The following is a 12,428-nucleotide window of genomic DNA, read 5'->3' as shown; positions in this document are numbered from 1 at the left end:
ATATAAAAATGGGATTGTGAGTCCCAAAATTATATTAAAAAAAAACTATAGGTTTGAATTTAATTATTCAAACCTTTGGGCCCAAAGTTGTAATTTTCTCTAAATTGCATCTTAGCCTCTCATGCTTCCTAATGCACACACCCCCTCCTTTTTATACATGAAGGCACCTCTTCTCTCCCTCATCTAACCAATGTGGGACTTAGAAACAACAACCTTCCACCCCCCTTTTTTTGTTCCTTCTACCTTCTCTTTTTTTTTTTAACACACACATAAAACAAAATTATTTATGTATTATATCTTAACTAAATATTGCTTATGTGGTTTTAAATTTAAATTTTTAAATTCATAATTAAATACCTAATCATAATATTATTTCTAAATAACCTCAAATAATATATCCTATTATTATCATTTTTTTCTAAACCTAAATTCCACAATTCTTTATATAAAAATCAGGATGTTACACAATCACGTTTGATTTATAAAAGTAAAAATTTTTTTAAAGAATTTGCTCATTGATTTGGACATTCATATTTAATTTGGATAGTCTAAATTTAATATTAAATTTTTAATAATTTTTTAGATTGATTATCTTATTTTCTCTGAATGGTTCATATTTAAATTTTTAATTTATAATAAAATATTTTTTTGAAAATTGTCATTTATTTTATCTATTTTTTTTTAATATTTTATTTATTAAAATAAAAAATTATAAAATTTATAAAAAAATTAATATTAAATTAGATCATCAGATTAAATATGTATTATCTAGATTGATAATAAATATATTTATAAATTTTTGTCTTTATATATTTCTTTTGATAACTAAATTATAAAATTTTTTAATAAACTAATTGTGTGCTTTGTAAATGAGAAGTTTTTTTTTTAAAAAAAAACATACATACCTCTCTCTTTCTAACCCTTAAATGAAATTCACGGTGAGAATTGCCCTACTTTTCAATTATCATACCATTTTCATTTCATGTAATCTGTCAATCTATGTTTGCTTTTATGATAGATGCTCTTGCACCTTGAAGACTGTTGCTTTTGGCTATTGATCTAGGGAAACTGATTGTCAACTAGTTGTGCTTCAAAAAAAAAAAAAATCAGATCTGCTTGATTGGAGATCCTGCAGTATATTTCAAGAAATCATTGAAGTCTTTGCATCCGGGGTTTGGTTTTTCTATTTCTTTCACTCATAAGAAGGGTAATCGTGTATCTGGTCTCCTTGCAGCTAATGCTTGAAAGGAAGTGAGTCCAATAGGGTGGGTTTTTGAGCCATCACTTTCTTTGTGTAATCTTCTGATGATCTCTAATGCTAAGAAAGTTGTGATTTCTGTTATAGATACTACTGATTCAGGTTGCAGCTCAGGCATGGGATGCTGCTTTTATCTTTTCTGCCTTTTGTTTCTGCTTTCGGTTGTTTGTTTATTTTGCTGTTGTGCTTTAGTGTAGCCTACAACTTTGTTTCTTTATTCGTTTAATAGCAGTGTCCTTTGACCCAAAAGGGGGAAAAAGAATGGAAGGGATAAATGTTTTTATGTTTATTAATTTTGTTGCCGTTATAGGATTATATAGGGTGTGTGTATATTTCATTTAATACAATAATTTTGTGACTGTTAGAAAGACTTTTTCTATTTTTATAATTCCAATCTCTTAATTTTGAGGTCAAAAAACAAGAAAAAAAATATCTTGTTTAATTAATACTCCTTTTGGTTTGAATTATAAAACACTTCTAACCATATTTCACTTGTTAAAAAACTACTTATTTTCTTATTTTTATGGAAAAAATTACATGTCTTTTTCTTTGTCTTTAACCCTTTTATCATGAAGAGTGAGAAGTGTTTAGTAAGATTAGGAGCCTAATTAGTTTCCATTTTTAAAAACTACTTTATGTCTTTAAAAACAAAAAAAATTAAAAAACTCATTTGGATAATTGTTTTAAAACAGAAATGAAAACATTTGAAAGTTGTTTTTTATTTTATTTTTCTTATTTTCAAAACACACTACATTTAATTATTAAAAAATATAGTTAGCTTAATTTTTATGAACATCTAACTCCCTGCAACTATTACTATTAGCATATTTTTTAATTTTAAAATTATTTTCAAATTAATATAACTAAACATATTTTCATTTCATTTTTTTTGAAAAAACAATTCTGAAAACTATAAAAAAAATGAGAACAAAAACCAGACAAGTGCTATATTTTTTATGCCCACATTAACTAATACAAGGATCAATTTGAAAAATTAATTTCAAAAAGTACCAAAAGTCCTGCATTTTGAACAAAGCTTAGCTAAAAAAATTCTTACAATTTGAATCAAAGGGAGTATTATGCTTGTTTCTTGCTCAAAAAATATATTAAAAGGGAAAATGATAATTCAATATCATGAAATAAAATTAATGTAAAATTAGGATTTTTTTTAGTTTGAAATATAGAAATTTAAATGGAAAATTTAGAAGTTAAAAGTTGTTTTTACTGATGATCTGTTACTCTATGCAAATGTTTCTCTCGATCAAGCTAAGATTATCCAACAATGTCTCTCTAATTTTTGCAAGGCTTCAAGATAAAAGTCAATATTGCAAAATTCAAACTCTTATTCTAGAAATGTAAACATTAATAGAGCCATGCAAATCAATAAAGAATTAGGAATTCCTTTACAGAAAACCTTGACAAATATCTTGGGGTTTCCATCTTTTATGAAAGAGCCTCCAAGCTCACTATTGCCCCACTAATGGATAAAACAAATGTGTCTAAATATTTGGAAGAATCACTATCTCAACACTACTAGAAAATTTGTTCTATTTAGATTTGTTCTTTCATCTCTTCCTAACTATATTATGCAAACTATACTCTTACTAAACAATGTCCTAGCCAAATTTGAACAAAGCTCTCATATTTTTCTTTGGGACTCTCCGATAGGACCAAAAACCTCACCTTATATCTTGAGATTGCATCCTCAGGACAAAAGATGTGGAGGACATGGCTTTAGAAAACTTGAAAGTCAAAATATTGACTACATTATGAAGCTCTGCTGAGCTATCCTTATGAAGCCTAATTGTTTACAGGTTCAAGTCTTACGTGATAAGTATAAATGCAACAAACTCGTGATTCCCATGGTTTGTAAAACCAAATCCTCTTCTTACACTTGGACTAGTATTTTTTAGAGTTTGAAATAAATTTATGTCACATATTTGTTGGAAGGTTGGAAAAGGAAATCAAATATCCTTTTGATATGATAGGTGGTTTGTCTTCCAAAACCTTTGGTTAAGTATGCCTCTTCTGATGTAGATTCTGTTCTTCATACAAGAGTTTCAAATTTTGTTCTACTAATGTTGGATGGAAAATAGCTCAATTACATAGATACCTTCGATTGGTTGTCATTAGTCTCATCTCCCTCGTTAAACCTCCAAATCCCTTTGGAGATGATGATGTTCTTTGTTAGAGGCCTTCTATTGATAGTAGCTTCTCTATTAAATTTGTTTACAGAGCTATTGAAAATCAAGGAGACAATACCAACTTTGAGATTTGGTTCAAGATTTGAAAATTATCTACTTATGAAAAGATTAAATCTTTTCTCAAGAAAGCAGCTTGTGATCATCTTCAAAACAATTTTACCTATTCGAGTGATACTAATCCTTACCAAAGGACTTGCCCCATTGGTTATCACTCTCCTAACCCCACTATTCATATTTTATGTGACTATAGGAGATCTAGAGAGGTTTGGATGAAATTGCTTAATTATTCAAAACTAAACATTTTTCTTTCATCTTTCATTACAAGAGTGGATACTATAGAATGCAAAGAACAATGTGAGGGGTCCAAGTACAGGAAAAACATCTTGGCAAATACTCTTTGCACATGTTTGCTATAACATATAGAAAGAAAAATGCAGAAGGATCAATTCTAAAGATGACATCTATGCTAGAGATATCTCTTTTTCAAGTACCAAAAAAATTATCAATGATTTCAATCTCTAATCAAGACTTGATTGTCTCTCTTTGCAAGGTGTAAGTAAGATCAAAAGCCAAATGGTACCCCCCAAAAGTAGGTTGGATTAGACTTGATATTGATGAATCAGTCAACAACAGTGGTGTGCTGCTTGTGGTGAATTCATTAGAGATGATCAAGGAAAATTAAGGGATTCACAAAATACGCAGCAAAAACTATGGATATTCTAGAAGGCTTAAACATATATGGTGGAATAACAAATTTACCAAAATCAATCAATTTATTCTAGCTCTCTAGAAGCTCTCACACTCATTCAACATGACTTCTTTAAGAACTATCCTTTTGCTCAAATTATTAAAAGAAGTAGGGAACTCATTATAAGAGACTGAACAATCACTTTTAATCATGTATTTAAAGATTCAAATAAATGCATTAATTGATTGACGCATCAACTTCTAATGATAATTTAAATATTAAGATTTTTTATATTCCATCTTGAGGGTACAAAAATCTTTTATATTCTAACATAACTTGATTTATTTTACCTTACATGATTTTTACCGTGGCCTTGTACTGAAAAAATTATAAAATAAATATTTACATAGTGAAAGTAATCATATTGATTGGTTCTTAAATGAAATTAATGTTTTATTACTCATAAATGAAGGTGATTATATATTCATTATTTTTTTGGAAGAATGACAGACAAGCTTCTCACAAAATTTTATAAAAAAAATAAGTTAAAAATATTGATTTAAACAATTACAAGTACAAGAATTTTAATTGTATTTATGACATTTAAGTTTCAAATACAATACTCAAATTGTAACATATTTTTATTTGTAATTATTTATATTGACATTTACAACTCTCTTTTTTTAAAAAAAAATATTATCAATTCAATATTTTAGTCCTATCATTTTCCCTTATTGTTTACATGGGATATCATATAAAATTTCATAGAAAATTCGATGTTTGTGAACATATAAACCAAGAATGTGCTTCATGTTTTTCTTAATTCAGAATTTCATAAATATTTTTTTGGCCACGCCAAAGAGGATCTTGCATTAGTGCAGTCTAGTTCTGCAGAAGAAGTGACCCACTTCAGTCACATTCTATCAAAGTCTTCACCTCTGAAAGTATGCAAGTTTCATATATGAAGTACTGGTGGAGCATAATTTCTCAAATTTTTCCACTGGGTTCATAAAAAAAAAAAGGTATAAATCTTCTTTGAATCATAACTGCCACAGGCTCTATATAGGTATGGTTCAGGCAGAGAAATAGTCTTCATGAACAACCAATCACCAAATGGTTAACTAATGCAGGTCAGATAGAAAACAATGCACAACTCTTAACACAGCCACACACACACACATAAAGAAAACGAGTAAAAGGGTAAATTATTCAGACAGCTTCCACACAGGTCACATGTATCTTGTTACCATTTTTGTATTTTGTGATCGTAACTTCGTCTCTTCACGATGAACAAGTCAGCGACCGGCAGGCCACCTGCTAACATCAAGCAGACACAATGTGTTACTCAATATTCCAGATATAATCATTCTATCAAGATCCATGCAATTTCAAATGTATTAGACACAATGAATATCATCAGGGAATATAAGTAACTATGACAAGTCAAAATCATAGCATGAAAATTCAGTTCAACCCATCTGATCAAACTGGTAAATCATCAAACCAATATCTTAACCAGTTTAAAAAAAGCTTTATTTATGATTGGTTTAATCACAGTTTGACTACAATTTTGACCATTAACCATTGAACCATATCTTAACAGGTTTAATGGCCGGTTTGATTTTCAGTACTTTAGTATAGATACATCACTATATCATACATATTCAAATACATATAGCCAAAAGAATGGTGACTGTGGAACGCACTTTAGGTTTAAAGAAGTACAAACCCACCATCCGATAATTTAAACTCAACTCTATCAAACAGCACCATGGCTTGTTTTTTTTTTTTTGGGGGGGGGGCTACAACACTGCTTTTTTTGTGCTTGAAATTTCCTACATCTGCCTAATATCCAAGAAAATATATACAAGAGTGAAATTTTAATGAGGTAATTAGCATCAACAAATAAAAAGCTAATTTAGTCCGAAACTGCCAAATAGAAAGGGAACCAAAAGAAAATCTTCAACTAATCAGCAGGCAAGGCATGCAAAAATTAGAAGCTATTTGGTAAATTTATTGAGAACCCATCAGTCTATAAAGTCAAAATATGAGTACATTGAATTTGTTGATATAATTGGGGAAAATGAACCGTCTAAAAATGTATGCTATTCTATGGCAAAGTAATGCACGGTGCACCAGATGGAACAGAGGAAAGAGAAGAGAAATAACGAAGGAATCTCCATATATGACAACCCATACAATAAATATCACTTATAAGCATCAGTAGGAGACTCACTCAAAGGAATAACACCACCATGCTCGGTAACTAAGTTTCATCTTACTCTTCTAATTATATTATATGAGTGAAAGTCATTACACCATTATACTACTAATTTATATGCTTATATGAGTGAAAGTCATCTAACTATATCTACTAGAATCCTTCCTAACAGAAAAATAGAATTCCTAACAACTTGTAACAAGTCCTACATAACACAAATGCCATGACCAAAAACAGTATTGTTAAAGGCAAAATTCACACTCAAGGTGCAAGGCTGGTAAAACACCTTAGGCACATGGCACTAGAAATACTCTGAAAATAATGTATAGACAACAAATCATAGATAAAATGATAAATTTATATTTACTTAACCTTCATATAAATATTCTGAAAAATTGTGTCATATGAAGAAAATATGAAGAAAACATGGATAAAAGTAGCAATCATCTAAATCACAAGCCATTACAAAGCAGTATAAATTGCTCTAATGATCAATGTTCTTTTGTTTTAAATTTAAATCTCTCCTTTTATGTAATTTTCCTCTCGTGTTCTAAATTTAAATCTTTCCTAAGTTTTTTTAATGTCATATTCCATGTTTTATATCATATTTTAATGGGTTCTCTAATATAAAAAGGAAGCAAATCAATCCTCTTCTTCAATAGCCAAAGTTGATCATCTTCTTCAATACCTAGAGTCCACTTTGACAAATTCACACATCGACATGTTGACAGAAGCTTCATTGGCCAAATCCTTTCTCTACATCAACCTCAAAAGTTAGAAATTGGCACCTTCCCTACTTTTCTATGGGATATTGCAACCAGGCGCCAAAAGGCACGCGCCTTTTACTTGAGAAATGCACCTAAGTGAACCCATCAGCTCTTCACACAAGAGGTGATGAGGCTGTTCTGTGCCTTTAACAACATTAGACCAAAAACACAGCAATATACAAATTAAAAGCAATTATCTTAGAAGATAAAAATGCTTTCCAGCCTTCAATCAAGGAAGAAATCCATAGGGAAGCTTTAGATCCAGAGAAAGTCAATCCTATATCAAAATTCTGCACCAATGCTTCAAATGCCTGTATAAGATTAGAGCTGAGTTTTCCTTTTCTCTTAATTCTGAAATTCTGTTTGTATACACTCTCACACTAAACCTGAAAATGGTCAAATAAACAAAAATTGCAAAGCTGAGCTAGCTGAAAAGAAATGGAAGATATCCTTGCAAGTCATAACATGCAGTTAACAAAATATAAGTGCTACTTAACATATGAATGAAATATACCACTAGAAAAAGCTGTCAACTGGCCTTCAAACATAAACTGCAAATATACCTTTGCCATTATCAGTTTCATCTAGAGAAGATATTAAAGTTCAGTTCAAGATCTCTTTGGTATAAACACATCACAGCAAACGAGTTGAAGAACAACAAAGAGTCTTCCAAACTATAACAAACGCTCCATCTTGTTTTCAGCATAAAAGTTCACCAAAATCCATTAAAAGACATATCCTAAGCCAGAAAATTCTAATCAAGTATATACAAATCAATACAAGAGCAATTGTCAGCATGAACAACTACAAGCAGCTACGCATGTTACTACAGATACAGCAAATTGATGATCGAATAACTGGAAGATGGCATATTGTAGAGTGCAGACCACTTATATTCATAGTAATAAAATAACTGGAAGAAAATGATGATCAAATACCAAAATCCTTGAGGATCACATTCCTTTAAAAGGGATGCAGGCCTGAGTGGACCTGAAGGTCAAGAACAGCCTGCAATCAGCCATTTAGCATAAGCATATTGTGGACAAATGCATCAAGATAAACTCAAGATGTGAAACAGCCCCGTAATGTTATGGGGCTTCATCTTGCCCTTAGACATTATAATTGCAATTTCCAAAGCCAAACAAAGAAAAAAAAAATTACTCAAAACATCTCTGTACATATAATAAAAAGTTGAAATACGTATTCCAAATGAATAGTGAGGATCCTAGATACACGCCACATAAGACATTCATGCAATACATGAATGTAGGGATAAAAAGCCAATGGCTGCTCATTAATACATACAAGAATCTCTGAGTTTCAAAATGAATTACAGAAAACACTGATGTTCATTATACAAAGGACCAGGCTAGAAACTCTGAAGACCAAGATCTTGGTTAACAAATTTAGTCATAATGAAGATATATGCAAGAGAAGCATGGTTGGTTATACTTTACAGGACCACAGGCAGTAAATACACCTAAACTTCCAGGCATACAGCTCCAACCTTCCGTATACATAAATGTACAATCCCACTTTCATCTGTTTGAAGGGGAAATAGGCACAACATAAATTGATTACTAAGTTAGAGTGGATGAACTTCAGATGTTGAAGGCTCTACAAAATCTCCTCATGACGGAATCCACTATCCCCACAATCTGCACCAGGATCCAAACTACATGGAGAATCATACCACTTAGAATGTTCTGGGTAGAAACTATCAACCTGTATACAGCCAAGACCAACATCAGACACAATAGCCTCATCATGTTGGACAGGCTTGGTTAGTTTAGTTTCCTCACAATCAAGCATGCTCTTTTCATCAAAATCACTGCATTTCAACCACTTTTCAGGCTTACAAGGTTCACTCATTAGATCTTTCTGACTTCTACAATCTGTCCTCATCTGGTCCCAAGATATAACTTCTCCTAGAGTGCGGCCAAAACTGTCTTCATCATCCTCAATCAATTCTGTATCTTTGCCATCCCCATAAATCCTTTCATGATGATGATGATTCCAATTTGTCAAATCATTATCGCCAACCAAAACATCATCTGTATGTTCTTTGTCAGAAAGCAATCCAATTGGCTTCAAACCCACACCTAGATTTCTAATTCTGTTCACAACATCAAACAATTCTTGAGAGACCAAACCCAATAACTCATGTGGGACTTTCGAAACTTTCCCTTCCAACATCCCAACTTCAGCTTTCAATTCCTGCACCTGCTGCAAAACAGAATAACGCAAATCTCCTTTATCCTTCCCTATCAACCCAAAAGCATCATTTTCCATGTCATCTCTCACCCCAAATACTGTCTCTTGATCCATATGATAGCCTCCTTTATGGCCAACAACCCGATGCATAATCCTGGCATTACCATCCAATGGCCCTGGCTCATGCCCAGAATGCACTGCATACAGCTTAAACACTGCCTTCCCCTCTTCTTGATACACAAAAGTCTTATCTTTCTCATTATAATTTGCAATGGGCACGATAGCCCTTATACGAAACCCACACCCACAGCGCTTTGAAGCATATGGTTCCCTTTTCAGAAGCTTTGATTTCTTGGCAGCTGGCTCTCCTGCTCTATGACAAGCGTAATCCTTTACCTCAGCCATGAAAGGCTTATACCTAATATACTTCTGCCGTATGCAAAGCACCACCTTATGCTTCACAGCCAACTGTTGAAGTTTATCAGGAACCTCTTTAGCGGGCACATCAAAAGATTCAGTATACTCAAACCTCCTTCGCTTACTTCTCGCTCCAGATCCAGATGAAGCTGCAGAACACACCGGGCATGCAGCAACACAAACCCTAATGTAACTTTCAGGAATTCCATAAAATTTGGCACCTACGGTCCAAACTTGCTTAATTCTCTCTATGGTTTCCTTAAGTCCCAAGTGTTTTAAATCGGTATCGCCATGAAAACTCATAACTATGTCTTGCCATTGATTAATGTGTGAAACGAATTGCTGAGAATTGTTCTTGAAACATAGAAATTCATTACCGTTCTCATCAACATGAGCCGTGAGCTTGTCTTGAATGCGCTTCCAAGCCGTCAAGTACGCCGTCTCCTCATTTCGATCCTTCCACACGGCACGCCATGACTTGAGGACGGCTCGAGGGGTGGCACTACGGATCTCCGCGGGAGTGGCGAGCCGGTGCTCGAGGATACAGCGGATCATAAGGGCATGTGACTCAGGATTGAAGGTGTAAAATTGGGAGGAGATATGGGGTTCTGGACTGATAAAGAGGGGTTGGTGAGATGGGTTTTTAGGAGAAGAAGAGCCCGGAACACGACTCGGTGAGTGAGTGGGAGAGTCAGGGGAGGAATGACTCGGAGACTCAGAGCAAGATGAGCGAAAGAGAACGATTTCAGGAAGAGAAAAAGAAGGGTCGTCGGAAGGGTGAATGTGGTTTTGGTGAGAAAGAATAGAGGAAGAAGGATCCAGATCATGGGGATGATGATTCAGAAAGAGATCGTCCTCAGTTTTACTGGGATCCATGGAGGAAATGGTGGAGAAGACAAAGACGAGGATGGAAAAAGTAGAACAAGAAAGTAAAAACGAAGACAGTGAGTTCTTCTCAGTTTATCGTTGTCGCGAGGTCTTGGGCAGTTTTTCTCTCTGACATATTGGAAGAAGGGATGAAGGGGTTCTCTTCCCTGAGTCTCGTTGTTCCGGACCTTTACCTTTGTCGCTTATAGTTTAAAAAAAAAAAAAAAACATTGCGAATAGTCTCAAACTCTGAATTTAAACAAATTGGTCAAGTTTAGTAAACTGCTTTTTATTTTTTCTTTAATTACGAACAGATGCAAGAAGTTTGAAAATTGAAAAAACAACAAATAGATAATTAACCCATATGCCTGGAATTGAATTTAGAAAGAATTACAATTAAGTCTCATATACAAAAATTAATTACTGCAAGATCTATTAACAACTAAATTAAACTGTATTCACAATGTAAGGTCTATTAATAACTGAACTAAACTACATTGAAAATATTTTAATACAATTTAATTCAGTTATCAATGAACCTTACAATAATTAATTTTTTTATATGAGACTTTAATATAATTCTTCCTTAAATCTAAGATTATCACTAATGATGGCTAAACATTCAGATGGTGGTTCCATCACAAATGCGTTGTTGGTGATCAGACTAAAGTGCGTTGCATATTGGCCAATTTGTGCAAGTATTTACTTCCGTTACTAAAATGCTTTTAAGTCCCTTGTAATTTAGTTATAATTAATTTTCACTGTGAAATGATAGATATGCCCCATAAAACTCATTCTCTTTTGATTGATCTTAATTACGGTGGCCATTAATCAGTCATTAGTTGATATTGACAAACCATTAATAGGCAGTTAACTGGCATAGATCGATTGGCCCAATTGACATCAATAACTTTCAATTAGTACAGTGTTACGTTAAAAGTTTCAAAAATAGTATAATATCTCCTTATGGTAACGTTTGACTAACATTGACAGTTAATTAAACAATTTTCGAAGTTAAAAGAGAAATTTTGTCTAAGAAACTTATTTGAAGGAGCCATTATGTCATAAACTTCCAACTAGTAGGATTATTCGCAAATAACTTAAATAGGAAACTGGGCTAGTCTATGTTGCCCAAGGGTAGATTTGAGCATGCCAATATTTGTTTGTGGTTAAGCCTATGCAAAGCCAAACTCGTTTATGGATACATGTGTGGACTTACTCATGTACAAAAAAGGGCACGTCCAAGCTTTGCTCAAGGGAAAGTCTAAATGTCTACGGAGTACTCAAGTAGAATTTATTTTACTTTGAAGCCTCAAGCAAAGACCTCTAATTGTAATTTAGGAATATGAACCATTTTTTTAATATTGACAAAGGTTTGTTGGATTCTTCTTTTAATTTGAACATTAATACTCAAAAATATTGTGTTAATGGGAAGTTTAAGATACCATTTGCTTCTTGAGAAAAACTTTTAGGACATAATTGTCATTAAACTTGGTCAAAATTATTCAATTAACAATGAACATTGGTCAAACATTATTTATTAAGTGATATTACATCATTTTTTAAACTTTTGGAATGACATTACATCGATATAAAGTTAAAAATATTGATTGCATGTAGAAAAAAAATTCTCACTTTAGATTTCTTGACACTTGGATTTTTAACTTCTCCAACTCATATTAACATTTTTCCTCACTCTAGATTTCTTAAAACCAAGATGAGCATATGAAAGAGAGGTATAGGAAGCTTACTTACAAGTTGAAGAGTGAAATCAACTCTCAAGCACTTAAAT

At 32.6% G+C, this 12,428-nt stretch overlaps 1 protein-coding gene across 1 annotated transcript; it reads right to left on the bottom strand.

Annotated features, from left to right (window-relative positions):
• Positions 1-5,133: 5,133 nt before the first annotated feature.
• LOC129288774 (uncharacterized) lies at positions 5,134-10,816 on the bottom strand. Its single transcript, XM_054925511.1, has 4 exons — positions 8,300-10,816; positions 7,653-8,128; positions 7,060-7,524; positions 5,134-5,464 (listed from the first exon to the last, which is right to left on the bottom strand). Exon 1 carries the CDS (start codon positions 10,643-10,645, stop codon positions 8,756-8,758), a length of 1,890 nt encoding a protein of 629 aa, XP_054781486.1. The 5' UTR covers positions 10,646-10,816; the 3' UTR covers positions 5,134-5,464; positions 7,060-7,524; positions 7,653-8,128; positions 8,300-8,755.
• Positions 10,817-12,428: the final 1,612 nt, after the last annotated feature.

Source organism: Prosopis cineraria, unplaced genomic scaffold (assembly GCF_029017545.1).
Source record: "Prosopis cineraria cultivar Desert tree isolate PC_DT_omini unplaced genomic scaffold, ASM2901754v1 PC12, whole genome shotgun sequence".
Lineage (NCBI taxonomy): Eukaryota > Viridiplantae > Streptophyta > Magnoliopsida > Fabales > Fabaceae > Prosopis > Prosopis cineraria.
Note: the sequence above shows the minus strand (reverse complement) of the source record. Positions and strands in the feature narration are given on the sequence as shown.